The sequence below is a fragment of the Scardinius erythrophthalmus genome (assembly GCF_964197995.2).
Source record: "Scardinius erythrophthalmus genome assembly, chromosome: 23".
Classification (NCBI taxonomy): Eukaryota; Metazoa; Chordata; class Actinopteri; order Cypriniformes; family Leuciscidae; genus Scardinius; species Scardinius erythrophthalmus.
Window position 1 is genome coordinate 8,425,633 of NC_138243.1, and position 27,717 is coordinate 8,453,349.

Below are 27,717 nucleotides of genomic sequence, written 5' to 3' on the forward strand. Positions count from 1 at the left end.
ATTCATTTGGGAAACACAAGCAGAATTAATTTGTGTAAATCATTCATGAATACATTCTTGCATACATTTTTCTTTACAATTCTTTGTTTATAATTTGCATTTAGATTTTGTCAACTATTTACACAAATTGTGTTAGAATGTTTTTGAGAATGATTTATACAGACATTTTTTAAACAATTGTGAACGATGTACAGTACAGTGCACAGAAATGTAATAAGTTTTGCTTTTGGGTTCAAAAATGTACGTAGGAATGCTTTTATCAACATTTTATTCAGTAGTTTTTGTATGAATCAATTTGTGAACGATTTACACAAATTTACATAAGAATAGTTTTATGCACGATTTCCACAGAAATATGTAAGAATAGTTCTGATATTGATTTAACATAGAAATGAACCTAATCATTGTTTTACCCCCTGTTTTAGAAAGTAATTTATGTGAGAATCATTTTACAAATTATTTAAACGAATTTACATAAAGGTAAATGGTTTTGTGCATGATTTACAACGAAATTTACGTAAGAATGGTTTTATCTACATTTAACAGTAGTTTATGTGAGAAATTTACATAAAGGTAAATGGTTTTATGCATGATTTACACAGAAATTTACATAAGAATGATTTTGTCCACATTTCATACAGTAATTTATGTGAGAATTGTTTTGCAATTGTTTTACACATTTACGCAAAAGGGTTTATGCGAACTATTTACACAAAAATGTACATAACAATGGTTTTATGCACGATTTACACGGAAATGAACCTAAGAATTGTTTTGTCCACATTTAATACAGTAATTTATGTGAGAATCATTTTGCAAACAAATTACACAAATTTACATAAAGGTAAATGGTTTTGCAAACAATTTCCACAGAAATTTGTGTAAGAATAGTTTTGATTTTGATTTACACAGAAATTAACTTAAGAATGATTTTATCCAGTAGTTTATGTGAGAATCATTTTGCAAATGATTTACATAAAGGTAAATTGTATTGTGCATGATTTACAAAGAAATGTATGCAAGAATGGTTTTTCATACAATTTACACCGATATTTATGTAAGAATAGTTTTGTTATCGATTTACACAGAATTCGCTCTGCTTGTGTTTCATGATTGAGGCAAAATGTGTCTACAAAATGAAGCACTCACGAGTGACAGCCATATTTAGAGGCAGTGTACAAAACGTGTTTGTTGAAAAACTGAAAGAAATCAATCTTATGCTTGAGGTTTTACTCTTCAAATGTTCAGCATAAGAGTGTAACATGATGTGTCTCAGAGTTCAAGCTTATCTTTAACACATTATCTCATGGTTTGTTTCAGCGATGAGCCACCTGAACGGTCAGCGTCTGTATGGTAAGGTGATCCGTGTGACCATCTCAAAGCACCAGACGGTGCAGCTCCCTAGGGAGGGTCAGGAGGACCAGGGCCTGACCAAAGACTTCAGTGGGAGCCCGTTGCACCGCTTCAAAAAGCCCGGCTCCAAGAACTTCCAGAACATCTTCCCCCCCTCCGCCACCCTGCACCTCTCAAATATCCCGTGAGTGACTGGAAAACACCCACACATGGGGCACCACAGGCCAAATACAGCATGTTACAAAAAATACATGGTTTGGTCCGATGCTGCAAAGACCCAATTTTACTGGACTAATAACTTAAGCATTCATTTTTGGGGGGGGGGTTTCATTTTTTATTGTGTTTAGAATTAACATTAAAAACCAATGAACTAGGAAAGAATCATTGTTTATTTACATTATTTAATTTTATTAAATTAAACTATATTAAATACTTTTTAATTAATTAACTTTTTAATTAAAAACTTTTTATGTAAGCTATTATAGTTGTCACTTCCAATTAGACAATAACGTGGTTATATAAAACTATATAATGTGTATATGAAGAGTTCAGATGCAAAAGCCTCTAAGTGCCATCTGAAATTTTCTTCTAGAATGATCATTTTTTTCAAGCTCGTATATTTAAGTTCAGTAATTTCACTTAAATGACAATTCACAGGTAATTTTCTTTGCCATTTAAGTGAAATTACTGAAATTAAATATACAAGCTTGATAAAAATGATCATTTTAGAAGAAAATTTTAAGATGGCACTTAGAGGCTTTTGCATCTGAACTCTTCATATATAGTATTAAATTGTAGATGTTGAATTTTCAGAAAAAGAAACAATATTGTAATGCATATTATTAGAGTGATGAAAAATTACTCGTACCATGATGTATGATTATTATCCATATCACCCCACCCATATTATTATATCATATATCGGTTGTTTCACTCCACAAGAAGTCCTTGAATTGTTGTTGGCATCAGATAAGGTGCTGTTTTTGTCCTTTGTAAAGATAATATTTTTGTTCCTTTCCTTCCACGCCCCAGTCCCTCCACCACGGATGATTTTCTGAAAGACCTGTTTGCCAGTTCTGGATACATGGTCAAGGCCTTCAAGTTTTTCCAGTGAGTTCTCTTCACATTTGTTTTCTTTGTTCTCAGCCTTCATTTATCACACGGGGAATAGTCTGCTTGTATCTTTCTTTCAAGACAACACGGCCGATAAGGATGAGTTGTTTTGGGAAAACACGAAACCCGAATGTTATAAACAATGTCTATACCATCAGCTAGAAAGAGGCACAACCTGATTTCACAGAGTACAACATGTTCCATATTCCTATCAGATCTGAGGGACAAGTTTACAGTTTATGTCAAGTTTAGGCTTACAATCAGGGACAGGTGCTTCTACACCAGTGTTATTCCCTCTGATTTTTGGGGGGATAAGTTATGGGTGGGGTTAGGTTTAGTTGTAGAGATATGGTTGGGACAACAAAGAATGTTGTTCCTGGATCAACAAAATTTGGAACGCGTCTAACTGTGCAAAATCAGTACGTGATAGAAAGAGAACAAGGATTTTAAATTAACAAGGAATAAAATGTGAACATATGCGTAGCTAAACTCTGGAAGAAGGTGGCCCTCTAGGAGCATTGACTGAAGATGAGATACTTTATTGTTAAAAGTCAAAAAAAGGATTCACACACAAAAATAGGCCACAATAATGTGCTTTTTTGCACTTTTGCAATTTATTGTGGCCTCTGGACAATACAATCTTGTGAGCTTTTTGGTGTGTGGATCTTTGTTCTGATTTATGAGGTATTTTTTGGGATCTACTCACCGCAAGAAGTTTTTCTCATTCACCTGTTTGGGACTAGTGTTTGGCGCTACGTCTTTCCTTTCACTTTATAGTTAAACCACGTAAAATTTTTAGAGTCATTTAAACTTTTGTTGAAAATTTAAAAATTTCATAAACGGTTTAAACTAAGAAGAATGCAAAAGGTACATTTCTAAGAACTTGGCACTTGTTTTAAACTAGCTTTTCTAAAGATTTTTTCCTATATATTTTCCCTCTCTTTATGTCATTGACCTTATAACGGTTGGGCCAACTGATCCTAAATGAGGACTTGCGATGTGGCACTTTAGCTTGTTTCATGATCACCCAGTATCTGATTTTCATTATCCATGTATGATTGACAGGAAGGACCGCAAGATGGCGCTGATCCAGCTGGGTTCGGTGGAAGAAGCCATTCAGGCTCTTATCATCCTCCACAACCACGACCTGGGAGAGAACCACCATTTGCGAGTGTCCTTCTCGAAATCCACCATCTAGCACCCGCTTCACTACAAACACACCCTTTCCCCATCCTCCCCGTTCCAGCCCCTCTACCTTCAGCAGTCTGACTGTTTCTTTCAGAGAATATGACTGACTGACAAACTCAAAAAAAAAAAAAAAATCATTACAGATATTCATGGGGTAGTTTTAGAGATTTTCCCAAAAAAAGAAAGAAAAAAAAAAGCAAATAAGAGACTACTGCAGAAACTTTAGACAGTCTGAGAGTGAGTTACTCTCGCGATACCAGGGCTGGAGACACATGCGATATCCGTGACAATGTGACGTTTCTGGGAACTTCTGTGTCGAGGAAGTAAGATTCCCTCTATAGTCTACTGGTGAGGACTTCGTTGATGTGAAACTCAAACTAACACGAGATGAACATTCTCAAAAAAAGTAAATGCTGAGGAAGTTTCTTTACTGCACACTTGCCGATTACATTGGAGACTGACACTCCTGTAGCCCAATGGCCTTGTTACCCCAGACCCAGTGAAGGCGGAGTCTCCTCTGCTCCTCCCCCAAAACCCACACCTTCATTCTCATTGGCTGTTTCGACGGAGAGCCCTATTTCCCGTGGGATGTTTTGGACGCACGGTCACCGTTTGAATGTCGCTGACATCGTCATTAAGGTGCTGCTGGAAAAAAAAAAATCTGTAGCGATGGCCTCGACCAATAGGCTTGTGCTTTTCTTCTGAGTAGCATTAAAACAAGACTGCTATGGATTCAAAAATGGGTGCATTTAAAATTCAATCGCAGCTGTTTCGGCTTACAAACCTTTTTGTTTCTCTGCACTTTGATTGGTTTGAATTGAAGACAGGCACCGTGGGGAATGTTAGGCATCCTCATATCTGTTTACTGTGCAAAGATGTATAGCCAGATGGTAGGCATCTGTGAATAGATAGTGAATGGCGTGATTTGTTTTGTTTTTTTCTTGTATTATGGAAATTTTATATTGGACAGACCAGCCTTTTGTGGGCTCTCTGCACCTGCAAAGCTGTCCGAGAACATCTGCGTGCAGTGGCGCACAATGTCATTGTCCAGTCGATCGGGTTCCTCTGAACCGGGGCGACCGTTTTCAAACATGCACGATCATTTCAGAACACTTATGGCCAGATGTCAACCCTACTGGAACACTCCAATCAGCAACGCCCAGTCTGACATGAGGCTCCGCCTCCTCCTAAGTGAAATTCTCAATGTGAATGGTATAGCCCGTGATCTCGATTGGGAAATTGACGATTTCCTCCATTCTGTTCCCCTTCTTGCTCTTAGTTGAGTCTTTTCCTTTCGTTCTACTTGTTTTCTATCTTTCCACGCAGGGGCAGAAGGTTCTGTCCTCTGCTCTTTCACTCCTCGGCTCTGTCCACAGGTGTGAGAGTTTGCAGCCATGCGCTCTATAGAAACCGTAGTGAAGACCATTGAGTCACAGAAAAAAAGAGGGCAGCACTCTCTTTTGCCTTGCAGTCCCACACTAAATGCCTCTGTATCTGAGCAAACCAAATATTAACGGAATGAGTAAGTCGGATTGACACAAAGACGCCACCTAGTTCCCAAAACCTAGTGAGCTGCTACATTGGCAGCTGCCTTCTAAGACCTATTCGCCATGTAAGCCCATGTGGCTGATCTGGAATGCTCTGAACTGACTAATAGTACAAAGTCCTCAGCAAACTTGACTCCGATAGAGTCCAGACCAGAGGTTTTCTTTTAGAGGTGGAGTCCATATCATTGGAATAAACTGTCAGTGTGAATCTTGTAAGCCAACAATACAAAGTATCTGATATAATGGAAATACTCACTCCAAAACTAGCATCTCCTCCAGATGGAGGCATTCTGATTTGATTGATTTTAGTGGAGTTAGATGTTTGCATGTTAATTCCAGTAGTTAGAAATTCATATCACATGCCAATATTGAGCATGTGCTATGTATTCTTTAAGCTCATTACAGAGATAGTTTGAGGTTAGCATGTTGCTAAGCTAATAACGCGGTTCTCTAACACTATCTACACTGGACACAAAGCGTTCTTTGACGTTCGTTGTAGAAAGCCTCGAGATGTTGCGGCATAATGAAATAATAATTTCATAGCACATGCTCAATATTTGCTATTACTAACATATACTGTCGCAACATTAGCTTAGCAACATGCTAATATCAAACTCTACTGGAATCAGGTGATCATATAAAAGATACATTTTTGTGTTTTTTACCTGATTCTAACACCAAACATTTTTAATTAAACAATTTTATAGATATTTTCAGTATTGAAAGAATTGAAAGTATATTTACAATCGATTCACCCTCCGTCTTGAATTTGAATGAGCTTATCACAATGCATTCTGGGATTGCCTACGTGCAATGCTGCCTTAGAGTTTGGCCAAAATTGGATATCGTAGAAGGCTGGAACAGCCTTTGTGTCGGGATCGCGCCTGTGATGCCTTAAAAAGTCGTCTAAGTAGGCAGCTTACTAGGTATTGGAACATGGCAATGGTGAGCACATACAGAAGCTGATTCTGTGTGTACGTGTTTAGTTGGTATTTGTGTATTATTAGCGGCTGCATCGGGACTCTAGGATATATGATGTCTCCCTTGTGCGTACGAACGAGGTGCTGTCTCATTTAGCGAAATCTGGCCTTAAGATTCCAAGGAGGGTCACCGTAGACCCGTTGAGTAGCATCTAAAGGGAGCAGCTTCTGTGCCTGAGCACTATATCCTCCGTCGAAGCCCGCTTGAAATCAGTTATCAAACAATTCAACAATCTTCATGTTCATGCAAGGCAAGGGACAGTGACTTTTTTTTTTGTCTTTGACTGATTTCACCTGAAGCGATTCGAACCTTCGCTTTCACTTCTCAAAAGAAATTTAATTTTGTTGAAGTTTACAGTCTTAAAGCAAACTATTCAGGTCTATATATCTTAAGGATTGTCAAGATTTTTTGAGAAAAAAAAAAAGTTACTTATTTTTGGTAATTTGTTCTTTTTTATGGAAGAGAAAAAAAAATCAAATTTGAAACCTCATCGGGTTTTTGTACCACTATAATCATTCAAGAAATCATGGTGAAAAAAAAAAATCATATTTACTGTGTATTTACCTAATTTCTTATTACGTGCCTTATTATGTGTTCATAATCAAATAGGTTTTAGACATTTTAACTGAAATATCTTATGTACTATTTTGTGGGATTGGTGAGAGGGTTGATTTATTTTGATCTTGATTTTTCTTTTATTATCTTTTTGTTGTGTAGCTCTTATAGATGTGCATTTTGTGGGGACTCAGTACCATGTGGTCTTAATATGATATGAGATGTAAGTTATGATGTATGGTGCTGTGAATGCTCTTATTAGACAAATGAACGGTGAACTCAACAATGTTCAGAGCATGCTGTGGGTCTCTATTCTCCCTCGCAGATGTGTGTGTGAGTGTGTGTGTGTGTGTGTGTGTACAAATGTGTGCTAGACACGCGTACCATTGTTACGTACAGCCTTTCTAGGCCAAAAACAAAGTTCCTCTATCTCTGATATAAAAATTTAAAGATCAGAGACAGAGGTTGCTGTAAACATGCTTATAGTTCTGATTAAAAAGTATGAAATTTACGAGCTGTTATGAGCACATCTGTGAAGTTTTTTCTTTTCTAAGTGATCACACGCAAATTTCGTCTGGCGAACGATAAAACGGGCGAAAAAATCCCATAGACTTATTCAAGAAACACCCAAGCCGTGTCTAGAGACTTGGAGTTGGGCTCTTTTTACTTTTGGCCAGTAAGTAACCAACTAGGAACCATCTGAACACCACAGCAACACATTAAAACCACTCCGAACATCTTTGCAACCATATAGCAACACTCTGGCAACCTCCAACAAACCATAATGTGATGTTGGCGAGTTTTTCATGGGAAGGACCAATCAGAAATCAACATGAATCAATCACATCTTCTAATATGATTATGATCATAGGTGCACATAACTAGTGCGCGTGCGTGGTGAAAATAAACGATCCGCAGCAGAAAACGTGGAGGGAAGTACCAACATTTTTGGGGACAGGGACGCGTCCATACTGAGCAGGCCCCGCAGTTAATTCGCGGATTAACCGTAAAGTTGTTTACCCATCATAGACTGAAAGTTTATCATTTGGACATGTTTTGTCTTGCCAATTTACACATTCAAACTATTTCAAATGTGGAAGAAGAGGCGAAAATCGGGACTCGAAGCGCGCGTATACGCAGAGAGAGACAGTGCTTTCGCTCAAGTATTCTCTCGGTTATGGCATAAGTGAACAGTTGAGAAAGAGACCGGATGTGTGTCAGTATATTCGATTCGTGCATTCGGTCTTAAAGTGACAGCAGCCTAATATTCCTGCTGTTGTCTGTGTCATTAATGTTAATAAAATAAAAAATACAGCTTGAACCTATAGGCTATTTCATTTCTACAGTGAACAAATAGAGTTATAGTGAGGAGATCAGGAGGAAAGTGATGACGACAGCTTGTAGGATAAGCGTGAGTTCCTACCAAACAGCATCTCCAACCAGACCAAAAGGGTTCTGTGCACCCCATCTAAATCATCCTCGCGGAGACCCAGAAGCCCACAGCATAGGCTCTGAGTGTTCAGGTCTGCCTTCCGTTTTGCTATGGAGTGATGCTGATGTCTGAGACCTCCACCTGTGTGTGTGTGTTTTGGAGTATCTTATTTACTGTACCTTATAATTGATTCAGTTTAGGGGTTTTGGCCTGTTTCAATCTTGCTCTGTTGTGATACTTTTTGTTCTTTTTTTTGGGGTTTGTTGATTTTCTATATTAAGAGTGTGAAAACTGGTTCAAGATTGTTGTCTGTCACTCTGCCTCTTCACAACAGCAGATCCGGGTCCGTAACGTCCACTGACGTGTGCGATGGCGTCCGTCGGGAGGTGAAATATATGCAGAGCGCCGACCTGCTCCCGGCTGCGATGCTTTTTATGTATCAACAGGAGAAAAGCCAGACTCCATAAATGTGTCACAGAAGTCATTCATTTTTGTTTCTCGAAGCGAAACATGTTTCCAACCACGTCTTGACTCAGGCAACAACGTTTCCGCTGTGTTGTAAGACATTTCCTCGTTGATATCCGCGCTCACTCGAACAGTTACACACACGTGTATGGTTTTTTCCAGGTTTTTTACTGAAAAAAAAGTCACAAATAATGCAGGACCAAAGTTTATGTGCCTTTCATCTAGCTTATTTGTAACTTATTTCCTGGCTATATATCAGAAACCGACAAACTTCTTGTATTTTCCACTCTCGGTCATGTTACGAGTCTGTTTTTCCGCGCGTCTCGCAGTCTGTTTTCCTCAGAAAGGTCAAGCCATATCCTTTCCCCCCCTCAAACTAGACTCATTTACGATTGTGAATGTTACCGGGCCCTTATGGATTCATTTGAACAGCCTTACGCTAGTCGCCACCATCTGGATAAGCGGTTACACTTTCTGTCTTATTTAGTCATCAATTCCATTAAAAAGCTTTACTCTAAAAACGTTCCAGACCGTGACGATAAACCAACCACTGAAACCAAAGGACTTGATTGAATTGGAACTGATGCAGCACTGTTCAGACTGAGATAGTTCATTGCTTTATTACGATGCAATTGACCCTTACAATCTAAACTTCAAATTTCAGCCATTATGCTTTCTATTCTCTTCTCATGACTAAATTTATGGGCTATGAATATGCTAATTGACCAGTGTAATTTGCATAAAGGGAGGGGCTAGACTAAATTAGCTAACTGAGGTGTCGCTCAAGCACAGCGCACATACAGAAGTGCCTGAGTTGATCTCAGGATGCTTTGAAATACCTAATTTATAGTTTTTATGAATGTTTCACTACCAAAAGGAAACAAATGCTGTACATATGTGTTCCCTTATTATTTTATTTTATTGTTTTTTTGTTTTTGTTTTTTTTTACCTGGCCAAAAAAAAAAAAAAAAAAAAAGGTTTTGGGGAACAAGATACAAACACACCAATATGAACTGGTTTTTATATTTATGGAAATTAACATAAAGAAAACACAATTTGTCTTCTGTATTTTGATATCATACCAGTACCAGCTTTCATTTGTAAAGCAGTTTATGTGACTTGTGGGAATTGGGGAGAGACATGAGCGTATCCAGTTTATGAGTTTGATGTAATAAATGCAAATAGAAGATAAACTATTAAAGAAACATATTTTCTAATTTTTTGCAGTGCATGACTGAGTGGAGATTTTATTTGTATTTTTTGTAGAAAGCATTTCTTTTTTTCTGTTTATGAATGGCTTATTATGCATAATCATTATTAGAGTTATTATTCTTATTACCCACCCTGCTGACGTTTTTCCTAATCAAATTTAATTGTAGCATGCCTTGAATAAATGTCATGACATCTGTACTTTCCTATGTCCTCTGCGTCTTCATGTCTTTCCTTCTGGATTTGTCCTTAATTCAGCAGACTTCCTTCCATGTTCAATGCTCTGCAAACTCTGCTTCTTCTGTGCCTGTATTTGAAGAGAGAATATGATTTATGTTTGTAAGAGTAGTGGAATGGTTGTAACCTTCCTCTTCCTCTAAGCTCTTCTGTTTATGACTAACTATCTCTCCGCTATCTGTTACTCTGCCTAAACCTGCTCTGCTTAACTCTGGACAGAAAAGTATTACATTTAAACAAATGGTTCACCCAAAAAAAAAAAAAATGTATTTAAGCAGTGACATTTTTCAAAATCTCTTCTTTTGTATGGAAGCTTGTGTCCGCCACAGAATAAAAAATAAACATTTAGCAATTGCGAGTTTATATCTCACAATTTTGATTTTCTTTCCTTAGAATTCTGAGATATAAACTCTTAATTTTTAGAAAAATAAAAAGTCACAATTCACCCTTTTTCACATGGGTTTCTCAGAAGCGAAGTCGTCATAGTTGTGTAAACTTTAGGCTACATAAAAAATTAAAAAAAGTGTTCCCATTTGCTTAAATAGCAAAAGAAAACGCCACAATAGAGTTCACCACTTTCAAAAAGAGGGGGAAAAAATAGTGAGAGATTGATAACAGCAGTCATAAGAGGGAAAGACCAATGTCAACTTTACCATCACTTCCAAAAACACCCTCACAACAGCGTAGGTTTTTTTTTTATATATAATATAATATAATACAAAGTATAGTGTTATAAATGTACATACATTTAAAAGAAAAATGAAAATATAAATAACTTTGCAGGATTTACGATGCTGACGACCGTTAAAACGCGTCATCGCAGTCTGTGAAAAGGTCAACTTTTTTTAAATGTATTTAATTTTATTTATTTATTTTATTCCGTGACGGAAACAAGCTTCATACAGAAGAAAGAAAGTCTCAAACAAGTTTTATATGACATCAGGGTGAATGATTACAGAATTTGCACTTTGGGGTGAACTATCCCTTTAAGGGATTTAGCGAAACGGCTTTAGCATTGTCGTGCTAATCCAAGCCTGTCATTTGGACGCTACCTGGTAAGAAAGGCGTGCATTATTACACCCTGATGTAACCTCTCTAGTTGTTTACTTCCTTATAGGAAAATAGCTTTGCGATCAGGAAGCAGCTGCATTAGAGGCCATTAAAAGACAGAATGTCAATGAAAGAGTAAACAAACACATGATGGTTATATTAGAGCTGATTATGAATACAGTGCTAATTTTCAGAAGAGCAGGGAAATAAATGTCAGACAATCATCAAAAGTAAAAACTCGCTTGTTAATTATATTAATTAATAATATTTCGCTGTGGCTAATGACAGTTTACAGCGAGAAATTTACTTTGACACAGCCTATTAATAAGTGGACACACACACACACACACACACACACACACACACACACACACACACACACCTGGTTTCCATGTTTTAATGATTTCACAGACTTAATCATTAAAGACTTAATGATTTTTATGCTGTATAAACTGTATAGTCTCTCCCGTTGACCCTAACCCTAAACCTACCCATCACAGAAAACTTTCTACATTTTCAAAAAACATCACTTCATATGATTTACAAGCTGTTTTCCTCATGAGAAAAAAAAAAAAAGTCCCAACAAGGATTTGGATACTGCCATCTTTGTATGGACATTTTGTACCCATAATGTAGGATTTACAAGGACGCGCAAACAAACATCTGATACAAGATAATAAAGAAATGCATTCGCCCAACTGAGCTTGCAATGTAATATTCATTAACAACAATGTAGCTCATACTTTGAAACTAAGTTTGAAACTTTAGGGTTGCATATGACTTATGGCCTAAGTAGGAGACATGGAGACTACACATTACACACCCCATCGCCCAATCATAGAAAAAATTTGTTAAGACAGTTGTATTCATCTTAACAATACACAACAAATCAATATACAGAAAAACAGATTTCTAAAATAAGGTGTAGGCCACAAATCTGTGAGTAGGCTACAGTTTTCAAAACTGAACAGGTGATGTTGTGTAATATTCAGTTACTGTAAGAAAGTTTACTGGTACTGAATATTACACATCACCTGTGTATAGCCTACTCCATTAAAGGTATAGCGGAGGATTTTTTACTTCCGGGTGGATCACCTATACTATTGGTCCTCCTAATTGTTAATCATTCTGGTGAATCAATCAAACTTTTCAAAAAGTGGAGGGGGCGGGTCTTATCTAAAATTCGGAAAGATCCTCCGCTATACCTTTAACTGAACAGATTTTCACTGGAACTGAATATTACATCTAAATATTGGTATGTAATCAATCCGCATATTGTTGTGTAACTTAACCTATCGGAACAGTAGGCTATTTCACAATTTTTCACAGGAACTGAATATTACAAACAACTATTGCAAAAGAACGATTTACAAAAGAACGATTACGAAAGCGTGCACGGATTATGAATTTGTTCACTGTTACCGTTGTACGTAGTTTTTTTTTTTTTTTTCTCTGTATAGTTCTATTTTGTTAATACATTTTGCATATTCTATTTTGGCTTTCTCGGGTGTCCCTATTTTTGTTGTGTCCCTTTTGAGCCACGGGGCGAAACGGGCACTGATTGAAAAACCAAAGCAACTGTACGGTTTACAAAGACTTTTTCTCTGGTACTTTTGGCGTAGGATATTTATTTCCGTCAAGGTCAGGCTGCGATGTCAAATATATTCCCAGGAATGAGTGATGCGCATTTCGCTTTTAAAGTTTTATAAAATAAGTAGCCTATATGGCTTGAATGGTTTAAAAGCATTAGCAAGAATAAAAGCGCATCATATAATGTAACGCCATGCAGCCAATGGATGACAGAAAAAAAACGGATGCCGCGTTAATTGCATTAAATATTTACTTAACACGGAGTCTTTTCCCATTTCTACCAGTAACGCTCATTCAACTTCCCGCGTCTACTAACGTTACCTGCGCAGATATCGACGGCGCAACTGGGGTGTAGGTTGCCAGGTTGAGCTCACAAATGGGTTGAAATTTGTATGATGTGTTTATTGCGCGAGTAGGATGGGTTTCATACAAGATCTGGCAACTGGACAACCTTGGAATAATATATTGATGTGATTATTCATATAACGACGTTTGGGCCATACAAATAACGGGAGTTTCACGGGAGAAATAACAAAACGGGAAGGGGGCGGGAGATGGGTGTGAAATACGGGAGACTCCCGGGGAAAACGGGACAGGTATGTACAAGATCCTCTTTTAACCACTCATGTCACGTTATGAATAAACGTTTCATTAGACCAGTGGTTCCCAAACCTGTCCTGAAGGCCCCCCAACACTGCACATTTTCGTTGTCTCCCTAATCAAACACACCTGATTCAACTCATCAGCTCAATTAACCCATGTGATAATGAGCTGATGAGTTGAATCAGGTGTGTTTGAGTAGGGAGACAAAGAAAACTTGCAGTGTTGGGGGGCCTTCAGGACAGGTTTGGGAACCACTGCATTAGACCACTAGAGGGCAGCACACGCACGCACACACACAAAGTTAATTCCAGCTAGTTAAAATGTATATGAATAAAATATACATAAAATAATTTATTCAAAATTACATCTTTGCATTTGCACAAAATTGTATTTGGTATATCTGAAAATTCAGTTAAATGCTGCGCTACACTAATTGCATTGGTTTCTCACAGGATTAGCTTACCTACAATATTGAATATGATGATGTCAGCTTAAACTTAAATGTCAAAACGACCTGCAGAAATGCGATAAACAGCCTTTAGATAAAACATACTGTACCTTCCTTGATATTTAAAGAATGCTCATGGCTTTTAAAAGGAGCCTTAAGCTATTAATATGCTAGCACAGTTAAAACCGGTTAGTAGCCTACTACTCATACAGAAGGCTACACTGAGTACAAGAGTCAAATATGATTTTTTTCATATGCTCATTTAAAGACCCTTCTTCATAATGTATTACGGATGACATATAGGCTAGTAATTTTCCACATCAGCAGAAATTAACTGCCGAAAGATGAGAGAAACTAGATAGACCTTCTCTAATGAATGCTTCAATAAAAGCTCAAATAAAAGCTCACAGCTTCATTTCCTTTAAGATTAATTTTCTCAAAATTGGCCTCCTCCATCTCTGCCAGGACGGCTTACCAGTTGATAAAGTAGCAAACATGATGTATGGCGCCTACAAAATAAATATACCATCTCAAATATACTGTCTATATCATCTCAGTCCAGTTCGTCCCTGACATTTGTAAAATATAATCAATTATGATTATTATTATTTTTTTACATAATATGTTATAAAAACAACTATTCAACCATTCGAAAGTTTGTGGTCAGTGAGATCTTTTTTTATTATTACAACTTTGAACGGTTCCACAGAAATATTAAATAGCAGCAGAACTGTTTCCAGCATTGATAATAATCAGAAATGTTTCATGAGCAGCAAATCAACATATTAGATTTATTTCTGAAGGATCATGTGACTCTGAAGATGAGTAATGATGCTGAATATACAACTTTACATAAATTATATTTTAAATAGAAAATATTTCATATTACTGTTTTACTGTATTTTTGAGACCTTTTTTCAAATCGTGTATTTAAAAATATTTTAACAAAATGTAATGTTTAATTAATAAATTAATATTTAAATAAAAATACATATGTAATAAAAATAATTAAAATTAAATTAAAAATTTAAAAAAGATCGATCCACCAAATAAAAGTCATGTGGTCCAGAAAATAATATATTGATCTTGACACATAATCCGGGGATCCGCAGGGCTCCTCTCCATGATATTCTTTCCATTTTTATTATATATACATGTATATTGATGCATGGAGGAGATCCAGTCAGATGATTAAGTCAAATTTGATTTCTTAACAGCAGACAATCAAATAATAAATGAAGAGTAAAATTAATTCATCCATAATCAGGATTAAAAGTTTAATTAATAAACATAAATAAACAATTAAAATCAATTATAAGTAAAATATAATTAAAACACTCTGAGTATAATATGCTTAGCCTAAAGATAATTAAAGTTGGTTGTGAGATCTTTCTTTGAAAAGACAGGTTGCGAAGGAGTCCAAGGTATAGACTGACCTGTACAGAAATTGATATCCCTATTATACAGTTATCGGATCAGAGCATTCGGAATTGAATTGAATTGGAATTTAATTTTCATAGTATATCGCATTGAAGCAGACACACAAGACACAAACGTATAGGTTTTCATGTTTTCACACTCTGAGGTGTTAGCTCGTACACTGCAAGATGTTTAGCCAAGATAACATTGGTTTACCACTTTATTCTGAGACATTCAAGCATCTGTGGTCTGTACATCGGAAACGTATAGACTTTTGCCCTCATCTAAACAGCAAGTACAAAAATTCACCCTAAGTCAATCAGCTACGTTTGAGGCATAAAGATTAATAAAAGTATTAAACATACATTTCAAATGATGATAATGGTAAGCACTTCAAAATGATAGTAATGAGAAACACATCAACAGCATGATAATGATGATTTCTTAAAATATGATGATTACATTTGATTATTATATTTAAGTTCATGATAAAACATAAGCAAGAGATTTAATAATTTTTTTCTTTTTCTGATTCATCAAATATAATAACCTATATTGTTACTGTTATGATATGGCTGTTTTTTGTTCTTCTTAAAGCTTGGAAGCACCATCCACTTTCATTGTATGGAAAAGAGCGGCTAAGGCATTCTTCTAAACTTCTCCTTTTGTGTAAAAAGGTGAGTATCATGACAAATAGGTGATCTGTGGGTGTCCTTCGATGTGACAGTGTTAATGGGTGAATGAAGCACTCTGAGTCCACCATTAACATCTACTGATGCGATAATTCATAATAAGAGGAGTAATGATTCTGCCTGCAATGAGATCCTTCAGCTCACTGGCCAGAAGTGTGTGTGTGTGCAGCCGTCAGTCATCCGTTGTTCAGTTGAGACACGAGCTGTAAAGGAGCAGTCGTATCTGACACAAGCCATCCAGCCTTAATTACAGTGACACATTGCTACAGCAGATGGCTCAGTGGGACTGCCAGCATCCAACACATACACGCATGCCATCTCAGATTTCTCACTCCCCACTGGAGACAGTCGCTAGATGAGACAAAGATACCTCTATGTGTGTGTGTGTGCGAAAGATGGATGCCACACCCAGATTACATTACCTCTGTCTCTGTCTAAAGCCTCACCTGCCCTTATCTAAACATGTACAGTCTAAAAAGTGCAGACAGAATATGACACGAGAAAAAAATGAGAACAATTCATAAAGGAATTTGGACGGAATTTGGATACTTGGATGGAATATTTAATGCATATAAACTTTTTATTTTTATTTTTATAAATAATAAAATTATGTGAAAAGTATCCATAATGGCAGTGTTTCTTAACTGGTGGGGCGACACAAAAGAAACAACAACACAACAACAACAAAAACCGTAATTCTAAATGTTCTTCTGATGCAAGACTTTTATTTTGAAAGACATGCGTGAACGCTGTTGAGTCTTCTGTCAGACGCAGTTTAAGTAAAGTGTGTCTAAGAAAAAACGCTCGGTCCTGATTCCGAATCTGCGGTTAGTTGAGATGTTGTCAGTGAAATTATTATAACATTATTTTCTCTACTTGTTACAAAATTAATAGTCTCTCACCTCATAAAATGTTCTTGTCCTGTCAGATATTATACTGTGATCGCGACATGCGCAAATGTGGAGGCGCGTGCTGTATATCACTTCACTATATATAAAGAGCTGATTAAATTACGAGCATGCAGCCAATAAATTATGTAAATGGTACGTATTTACTGGAAAGGATTTGCTTGTTCATTCTATTCATCAGGATCAGTGTCCATGCGTTATTAAAGTCACGGGTTACTCATGTAACCATGATTCAGTGAGAGGAGGGAACAAAACATTGCGTCGAAAGCTAACACTTTGGGAAAACTCCCATTCTCTGAAATGTTGAAGCCTGATTGAATCACACTATTTCACCTGCAATAGCCAATGGCGCTCAAACGCGGGGAGGCCCGGCCGCTGTAAGTCTGCACAGAGCACTAGTGTCTTTGGATCTTCTGACTGAGCGATAGCATACAAAACCATACTTTCTTGACTTACCATAGACTGTAAAAAAAGAAGAATGACGATGTCCCAATATGGCGCCGACATCTTGCGCTGATTACAGACTCAGAGCCTGAGTCTGCGCAGTAGTGAGTGTGAAGTGGAGTCGTGGTTTCAAGGTCCCGCCCGCTGCACACTCCCGCAGAATCGGTTAGTACAGTTTACTGCTGAACAACTCATTCTGTTGGTGTGAAATAAAGTTATGGAAATGTAGAAATTAAAATTAAAGCTCCAATCTCCTCTCGAAAATCCCGAAAGAAAGTCTCAGTCACTACTGTCAATCACAGCTGTCAATCATGATGCCACACTCCCATTTTTATAACATCAAATAACTAACTAAAACCAAACTTATTTAAAACTTAGTTGATAAAATGACAAGCCATCTTTGGAAAAAAGTTTATTTGACGTGTAATTTGATTGTTTAGTTTGTCTCACGTCCCATAAAATTTCATGGATAGGGCGGGGTTTATGAGCTATACTGCATCCAGCCACCAGGGGCGATCGAGACGTTTTGGATTACCTTTTCAGGACTTGTGCGGCACACTTGTTTTTACACGGCAGCTTACACAATGTCTCATTCCCTCCTCTTAGACGTTCCCTTTTGAGGTCGGTCTCTCGACATTGTGTCGAAAGCTGACGCATTGGGGAACGTATAAAATCCCAGCAGTGTAAAAACAAGAGCACTAAAACTCTAGCTCAAATCTAATAGAAAGAGTTGAATGGGAGTGAATGTACTTAGCCCATGACCACGATGAGTGTGAGCAGTAAGCAACTGCCACGCCTTTCCCAGATTAACTACGGGACCTAGTTGAAACACTCAACCAGTCAGTTGGCAGCCGGCCAAGATGGCGCCCGCGCCTTCAGCACCGCCCAACACAGTGCCAAAGTCACGGCATTACAGTGTGGGGAGGTGATTGAAACAACAATAATATAATTGGTGTGCTTATTACATAAACAGCTTTGGCAAGCTAGTTAACAAATATAACAATATACAAATATAACAAATATATAATCAGCTCTGATTATTATATACAATCATGAGTTTATGATGCAATAGAAAGCACAACAGAGGGGTAGGCAGCTTTCTGCTGGAGCCCTGTAATTACACACCAAGCGAGCCGCAAGTGAATGTGGTTTGCTCAAGCACACGAAGAGAAAGGCAGTAAGGCTCTATCCTTACATGAAACGCTTACAAACACATTTTCGGCTATACGTCCTAGTCGAAACCACTCGCTGAAGAGGAGCGTGGTGACAAGTCTCTCAGCCATCCAATGGTAGCTCATTAAACTGCATGCTCTTCTGCATATTCACAGACAGAAGTTTGTGTTTGTGGCTCTCCAGCACCTCGGGACGGGGGTTGAAGCGGAGACTGTTGTTGTCGGGACTGTGTGCCAGCCGGTGGCGATGCGCCACTCAACATAGACTGGGCGAGAGACTTGGACCACAGGAACGTTCTCGTCCTTCATTCTGAACTGCACAGAGCTCGCGCTCTGCAAGTGTGGCAACACAACATACAAACATTTTACTTTGCCCACCGCAACCGGCAGGGGGGCTGGTGAAAGAACTTGAACTCTTTTTAGAGACTGCAGAACAAACTCGCTTCTGGCCGACAGGACAGGAACTTGGCTTAGATTCTGCTGGGCGTCCGAACGGATGGTGACCTTGCTTCATGGGGAAACAGTGTTTCCTGTTGGGCTTCTGTTGCACTGGAGGCTTTGGATCGCGCCCCTGCGCTTGGGACGGGGGGGTGGTGTGTGTGGCTGACCGCTGCGCAGAGGATGACCTGGAGCGTGCCTAAGGGGGGCCGAAGTGAGTCATCATCCTGGACTGATTCTGGCCATCTGCAGGCTTCTCCGAAAAGGCCTCTGGGGCTTACGGGGGCGTTGAACAGCGGCAACTTGTCATTTAACAAGATGTCTGTCTGATGTCTGTCAAGGTGAGCCAAAGATGCCGCTGTGGCTCCACCCGTCTGCCCATTCTCTGTCCAACTCCTGGGGTGACCTTGTTAGCAGAGCGAAGGGCGAGGTCCCCTGCCTTACAGATAATTTCTCTAACACGTCAGCTTTCGACACAATGTCGATAGATCGACCTCGAAAGGGAACAGTTCATGTTAGTTCTGTCAGGACCACTATCATCAAATATGATTGACAGTTAGCATACAGTTTGGATTGGCGGTATGGTTCTGTTCTGGGCAAGAAGTGCAGACAGCCTAGCAGGGAGAGCAGCAATAACCCCTCTTAGGGTAAACAGAACAGAATGTATTGCAGATATCAATTAATTTGAAAGTACAACATAATTAGAGAATTTTAGTCTGATTCAAGGGGAATCAGAATGCCAAATCCTGACTGACGACAGGAGGAGCTGGGGATGGAGGAGGGTAATTAGCTCCTGAGAAACGCTGATAATAGTAGCTGATAATACTGAAGGAGCTTATATACAGTGATAGGCGTCGTATTCCTATAGGTAGACGTGGATCAGCTGAGAGTCAGCTGGTGCGAGCTTGACTAACGTGACCTGCCAGAACTGACGCTACGCTTGATTATAGTGTATTTACCATAGTAACTGTAGTTTCCGTAACCTTAAACTAAAATACCACTTTATTTTCACTTTGTGTTATTTTGTATATTTTTAAATGACTGGTAGGCTTAGCTTATACCAATTTACTAACTATATTGTATTAACAAAAACTTGTTTGGGACTGCTATTTAATAATGTATTGCATTACCTTATACTGTTATTCATCAGTGTTAGTGATATTCTTACAATTTATATGTATGTTAAGTAATAAGGGATGGTACTTGTGTGTCTCAACAAAATAAATTTGCTTTGTTCAAATTATTAAATATTTGGGTCGCGGCTTAATAACCATAAGAAAATGTGGTTTCCACGGCCAAACCAGGTGAGAACCACTGCTTCCGCTGAGATTCTGATCACTACCGCCCGCACCCGCACACATTCTTACAGCTTGTAGAAATTGTGAAAAAATTACAAAAAAACTAGGGCTATGCCAAACATTCAGAATAACAGAGATAAAACATTGCATTTATTTAATCTGACCATAGGATAAAGTAATGCTAGCAACAAACGACAAACACATTCGGCCAGCTTTTAATTAGCCTTATAAAACATCACAACTAATGAAGCCTAACAACATATTTAAACATATGCGTAACAACACATAACAGTTAAACTCTGGAAACCTAACAAGGCACAATATTTAATTGAATAACTTAATTGTTGACTTCTTTCTTGTTACCCACTTCCACCCACAGCAAAGGTAAAACCACCCATTCATGGGCCCTCCACACTGCGTTATGCAACAGTAGTAGTAGCAGCAAAAGTATGCCACATTGTAGTCCCATGACTTCATTATGTTGCATTCATGTTTTATTCAGCAAGTGGCATGACTAATGGTTATTCTATATTTTTAATCCAAATTTGAATTATTGTGTATCCCATCAAAAAGGAAACAAAAATCACAGTGCTGATATTACCGTCAGTTCATCCCTCACACTGGAAATGGAAGGTGAACTTTAGCACAACATATTGTGCACATGTCGTAGGCCATCTGTGTTATTCCAACCATAACGAAAATTTGCATGCTTTTTACAGGTATACATACAAAGTAAGAGTAGTATGGAAGCAAGCTATTCCAAACTTAGCCATTGCTTTACCTTGCAAAAATAGGGTTAATCCTCATACCAATGTAGCTAAGGCGACATGTGAGCTTGAGGCCTGGATTTCTTACATTTTTATTCTGGTAACAGGCAGGGGAAACCTACTAGTACTATACGTCCCATGACCTCCATAAGCTCTAAGACATCATGTGAAAGTCATCCCTCAGTCAGACCCAAAACCCCATTCATTCACATTACACAAGTACTCCAAAGCATTTGTGGCATACTTTCGCATCAGTGGAAACCAGACATGCACATTTACATCCGTAAATGAGAGGAGTGAATGACTCTCTGTGTGCTCTGCTACAGATTTTAGAGCTTCCTTTGAAAGCTTAGAATAGATCAAGTTTTGGCACATTAATATGCGTTTGCATAAAATATCACAAATCATTAAAGCATTTTGCCCTCTGTCAATGGAGAGTGAAACATGCCAGAAACGCTCTTTAACACATTAATGCTATAAATCAATGCTTCTCCCTGTAACTCACAAGAAGCCCTTGAATGTGGAGTGTTTCTGCTGGAGGTGACGTTGCACTAGTGTGCCACTGATATGCCGCTGTTAATTAACTGGTCTGTATTTCAAGGGTGTGTGGGTAAGGAGAAATTGGTTTGAAATGAGACCTACCCCAGCACAAGGGCTCCAAACACTCAGTGTCTGTGAAAACTGATCCAACCTTCTGGAATGTAATTTAACCCAGCGACTCAGGAAGAGCAGCTAATGATGGAGGTTTATGCTTTGGCACACATGTCTGTCATTGAACACGAGTGAATCGTTGGTCACATTAATACTTGTGACACATACTCAATTGAAGACCTGACAATATTTCAGAATTGCTGACAGGCAGACAAGCAGAGATTTCTTTCTGTATGACAGACAGACAGTAAGACAGACTGGATGGATCTTTCTTTATGTATGATAGATAGATAGATATTTTTGTACAACAGATATAATTGATTGATTGATTGATTGATTGATTACTATAGTACATTGCTACATAAAAATGTAGGGGGTTAGATGGGATAAATGTTGCAAAACTCCTCTTCCGCTCGGAGTTAGACAGTAGATTTCTTAGCCAGAGAGCAGCTGGGGTTTTCTGGATCATGTCCCTTAATCTTAAGAGTGTGTTGATTGGATGATGGGACGAGTCCAACAAACAGAAGCATTCATGGGGAGAGGAAGCTTTCGAGCAGCGGCAGAGCTGTACTCCAGCACTTCAGTTTGACCAGCGCCTCTCTGAGCCCTGGCACCGACCCAGAGACTCGGGACACTTACAGACGCCACTGCTTCTGCAATACTGTAACAACAACTCGTATATCCATAATCTAGTATACTGATAGAGAGTCGCAAAACAGCTACTTTCTATTAAAAATCAGTTAAGACCGGGTGTGTTTAACTACTGGGCCGATTCTAAGAAGAGAGTTGTTCTGTCTTTATGTTTGCCAGCTCTCAGTAAATTATGCAATAACCTGTTTAGTGAACAATTACACACCCTCAGATGTATTTAGAGATAAATTACATGACCAAAGCCCTTAAGATAACATGTAGTTTTTTTTAGCCTTAGTTAGCTATTGGGTTAGGTGCATTCTAGATTCACTGGAGTTTGGACCTAATGAAAAGCATAGTGGACCGCTTTCAGCAGAATCATCTTTTGAGTTATTTATAGAAATCTTAGATGACTTTGGTTATTGAATAACTGAGGGTGGCCATTGTAATTGTTGGCTTTCTGTCAGTGATCTGAAGTGTTTATTCATGGGGACAAACATAACTGCCTTGACACCAGAATGAGTAAGCCTATTAATGGAGATGATAAATATGTAGGAAAAAATGTTGTACAACTGAAACACTACACGCCTACTAGCCAACAATGGTTGAACGAGGACTCGAGCCATTTCTGGAGAGCAGATTTCACAGAAACTAAGGGCGGGACTCTTTTGGGCTTATAAGCAGCCATCCAGAACACCCTACTACCTCATAACTGCTAAGCAACATCTTAATAGTGCAATAACTGCCATTCAGAACAACAACTGCATAGCAATGGCCTACCATTCAAAACACCTTAACAACTACATAATCCAGCAGTGCAATAATAATCATTCAGAACAAACTGTCTGCATGGCTTGTCTAGCTAACACCTAAAACACTCTATGAATGTGGTAACCATTCAGAAGGTCTAAAAAATGCATAGCAACACAATGTAAAACAACTAAGCAATTGCCCACCAACACCCTACCAATGGGGTAACAACCACTGACAATGCCTTAGCAACTGCATTGCAGCCACCTAAAACACCCTACCAATGTTGTGACAGCCATTCTTAACGCCTTAAAATGCATATAAACACCACGGTAATAGTGTACAATCTTTTAGATTTCTTTGTCTGATGAAGAACAACATGGTTTGAAACGTCACATTTGGCAAGAACATGCAACAAATATGTTTTCTATTTTGGTGCCGTGGTGTGCCAACTTTTACTTTTTCTTTTTTTGTGACTGCGACAGATTCAAAACACAGACTGTCTTTTTTTAATGTTTAATTTGCACACTGACTAAATGATTAAAGGGCACCTATTATGCAAAATTCACTTTGAACATAAATGTGTGTTGGCATCGTGTGAGCAAAACCACCCTAGAATGATAAAAATCCACCCAGTAGTTTTTTTACTATCTCAATAAATCATAAGCACTGTCTCAGAACGCCCTGTTCTCAGATTTCCCTCACTGTGACGTAGAATTGCGCTAAGCCCCATCGACGTGTTTGATTGACAGTCTGGTTTTGGCATAGACCCCGCCCTCGGTGATCTGCATCCTCCATTGTTTCAACGACAGCCGGTAATGTCTCCTAAGAAGTGTAGGTGTTCTGTTGTGGGATGTAAGAATGGACATAGTAGTCTTCACTGACATCAGAGCCACTGAAAACGCAGCGGATGGATTTTATTTATGAAGAAAAGGCACCACTTAAACTTCCTAAATATAAGAATCATTTTCTGACTGACTGTTTAGTGAACGAGGGTCAAAGTTAATCATCAAGTGTGGATCGTTGCCTACAGTTCGCGATCCAACGTCACCTCCAGAAGAAGTAAGTGTATTTTATTATTTTTGAGCAAATAGTCATTTCAATCGATGTCAGCCAGTTCAACAACAAATGCGTCTAAAGCTATTTATTGTCGTCGTCATAGGATGTCTCAACAAACAACGTCAGACAGTTTTATGTCACGTACATTATTTTTTGCAGCAATAACAAATGTAAAATGAATACCTCTATCTCCATAGACAGTATATAAACGTCTATCTCCCTGCAGCATATGTTTTCTGGTTCTGTAACCATCTTCTCATATTTGCCACATAAGCGTGTGTGTAAGTTAGTTTCAAAAAATTGCGCGAAAGTTATCACAATTTGTTTGTGTGTGTGTGTGTGTGTGTGTGTGTGTGTGTGTGTGTGTGTGTGTGTGTGTGTGTGTGTGTGTGTGTGCACATCCATAATTGCAAAAGGGGACGCGATTAAAACTTTGTAAGTACATAAATGTATCAAATAACCATTCCGAGACGCCCTGGTCCATTCTCATTTGTGTTTATTCTGTGCCGGACTCTCTTCATCATCTGGGTCCAGCAGGGCGGGGATTATGCAGCTCATTTACATTTAAGGTAGTACACAACAAAACTTTTTAAAACAGGCCCCAAAAATGACATTTTCAAATGGTTATAATAAATTCACTGTGGGGTATTTTGTGCTGAAACTTCACAAATACATTCTGGGGACACCCAAGACCAATATTACATCTTGTAAAAAGGGGCATAATAGGTGCCCTTTAAGGAGACTGTGTCTGTCTCATAACAATAAAAGCCATTCAAAGTGAACTTGTTGCATGAGTTGAAAAAAATTCCAAGACAGCAACCTAGCGTCGGCCCAGATCCGGCCCACATCTGGTACAAGTGGATTTCACACTTACCAGATGTGGGCCGACACTTTGTTGCTGTCTGGGTTGCTTATTAGTTCACCATTTACTGTAGAACTTACAGGCATATAGTTTTACTAAAAATAAACTCATTCTATCTAGACCACCCAGTATATTATTGGACTCATTTGGGAATTTTATGTGCTTGTTTGTTTGTGCTTTGTGTTAATATTACTATTCATATTTACATTTGGATGGGAGTTTTTCAGAATCCCTAATGCAAATTATTACACATGCTTGTAAAATAATAAATACTAATCAGCTCTCTATAAACCTAAATCTTTACAGCTGTAGAACAATGCCATGTATAATGCACCTATTTGCATAATTTGAACAGAGAAAACGCTCTACGGATAATCTTTAAATGAGCCTTACATATTAAAATTGTGTTAGCAATGCCTACAGGGAATAGCATTGAGCTCAGCAAGTTTTCAACAAGATGGCATCTTGTGGCGCCAGATCTCCATCCATGCCCTGCTCCCCTAATAATGGGCTGCTATCCAACAGAGAGCTGAGATAAGCACTGACAGGCCTCCTGCATGCAAGAACACACACCAGATAACACAACAGCAGGACATGGACTATAAACAAAGCTCTGGCCTCAGGATGCGGGAATATTTGTGCTTTTGGGTCAGTAAAACACAGTGACACAGGACTGGGAGACCAGATGGTTGGTAATGATAGAGTTATAGTGCTGAGCGAGAGTAGTGCACATAATCTGGAGTGACTCACACAGCTCAGCAAACAGAGCACTGATCTGCAGCGCACTGTCATGCCTGCTGTAATGCCATTATTTACAAAGATACGCACTGAAACTACTGGTCTGAACGGCTGACTGAAATCAAAAAGTGATGGGATCAACAGGAAATTATGTAATTGAAAATACCAACCAAATTCCTACTAAAACACACCATGTACATTCCAAACCTGTTTAACTTTTCTTAGATGGACTTATCTCTTCTTATCCGGGGAAACTATGGCACATATGGCTCAGTTCGGCAAAGGTCACATGAGCCGTATCTGGCCCACACACATCAAGCCGGTTTTAGTGCGAGTTGTGTCTTGCTGTATGTGGCCCATGTGACATTGGCCAGAACTGAGCCACATGTGCCACAGTTGGCCCGGATGCCAGCCACAGTCAGGTTGTGTAATCGCCGTCATTTCATGCGGTATGTGGGTCAGAAGAATGTGGAAGATGTGTGCCACAACTGGGCCAGATGTCGTTTGCTATCTGGGTTTTTTCTGTTGAACACAACATAAGACATTTTGAAGAACTGTTTTGTTCATGCAATGAAAGTCAGAAGGGTTTAAAACACTGACTTCTCAGTGTATTCTCAATTTTTTTTTAAAATAAACGTTTCCGTTTTGGCGAACTACCCCTGATCAAATCCCTTATGAAAATGAACCATGGTTTTACTACAAATAAAACAAAAACTAATAATTCTGAACAGATCCTACCTTTTGACAGAAATATCCAGCCCGTTCTCATCCTAGGGCGTCATATATTGACGCTTTTGACATTTCGTCGACATCGGACGCACATGGCACCCTTTAGCGTCAATATGAGACGCAGATAGAAAATGGGCCAGAAGGCGCCTCCTAGCGGTCTAACCCTAACCCTACCCCAGACCTAAACCTACCCATAACCGAACAAAGCTCTGTGCGTCTCATATTGACGCTAAAGGGTGCCATGTGCGTCCGATGTAGACGAAATGTCAAAAGCGTCAGTATATGACGCCCAAGGATGAGAATGCGTTGAAATATCATACAATTTTGATCCATACTCTACGGTTCAAATGCTTTTTTCCCCATTGTGGTGTTGTCTCCATATTTACAGTTCTTTGCTGCTTTAGCCGCTGCCTTAAATGCACTGGATCCTTCATTGGAAACCAAAAGCTGAACATTTATTTTTTGAATTCTTGCACCGGGGAACAATACAAGTCGACACCATTATGACTAAAAGTTTGCTTAGAAGTATTTCCTACTAAAGCAAGGCAGTATTTGACTCTGGTAAGTGTATCCATAGTAGACTAGTGGGAGTGGCCTTGGATGGCAATATGCCCAGTGCATTAAGGGTAAGGTTTTCCAGCTTTTTCTGTTTTGTGTATAGGCAGCCAAGTTTTATTGAAAGCCCATGTTACCACAGTGAAGTACCCCTTCCATTCTGGTGTCACCATTACTGTGTGTGAGGGAGAAGAACCAAGTCCACCCTTGATGTACCAAATACAGCATTCTAATGAACACCGTTTGTCCTATGTGATACAAGTAATAATTAGGAAAACACCATTTTAACTACTTTGTTCAAAGTATCATGAGAGTATCGTTCATCGAACCAAATCATGACATGAGTGTATTGTTACACCCCTCATGTTTATCATTGCTAAGCTGTTCTGTGTGGGTTTTAGCACATTGCTAGCTGGTTGCTTGATCAACCCTAAAGTCTCTGATATTCTGGTCTCGGGTCCCTCCTTCAATCTAACTCGGGTAACAGTGCAGGACAATTTAAAGGTCCCGTTTTTCGTGTGTTTTTGAAGCTTTGATTGTGTTTACAGTGTGCAATATAACGTGTTCATGTTTCGTGTGTAAAAAAAACTGTATTTTTCACACAATTTACTTATCTGTATACCGCTGTTTTCACTGTCCTAAGAACGGGCTGATGACTTCCTTGTTCTATGAAGTCCCTCCTTCAGAAATACGTAACGAGTTCTGATTGTGCCAGCGGTTCCTGTGTTGTGATTCGACAGCAGCTTAGCGCCTGGAAAGGTCACGCCTCTTACCATAACGTGGAGATGTATGCGCTCAGGGAAGGACGAAAAAAAGGTGATTGGACTCCGGGAT

At 38.7% G+C, this 27,717-nt stretch overlaps 1 protein-coding gene across 5 annotated transcripts in view; it reads left to right on the forward strand.

Annotated features, from left to right (window-relative positions):
* ptbp3 (polypyrimidine tract binding protein 3) overlaps positions 1-7,248 on the forward strand; it is a 65,027-nt gene extending 57,779 nt beyond the window's left edge. For all 5 annotated transcript variants that reach the window (XM_081354514.1, XM_081354511.1, XM_081354513.1 and 2 more), the window contains 3 exons: positions 1,321-1,537; positions 2,386-2,463; positions 3,532-7,248. In XM_081354514.1, the coding sequence (XP_081210640.1) occupies positions 1,321-1,537; positions 2,386-2,463; positions 3,532-3,664 (428 nt within the window). In that variant the 3' untranslated portion in view covers positions 3,665-7,248. The remainder of the gene's footprint in view (positions 1-1,320; positions 1,538-2,385; positions 2,464-3,531) is intronic.
* The last annotated feature ends 20,469 nt before the right edge of the window (positions 7,249-27,717 follow it).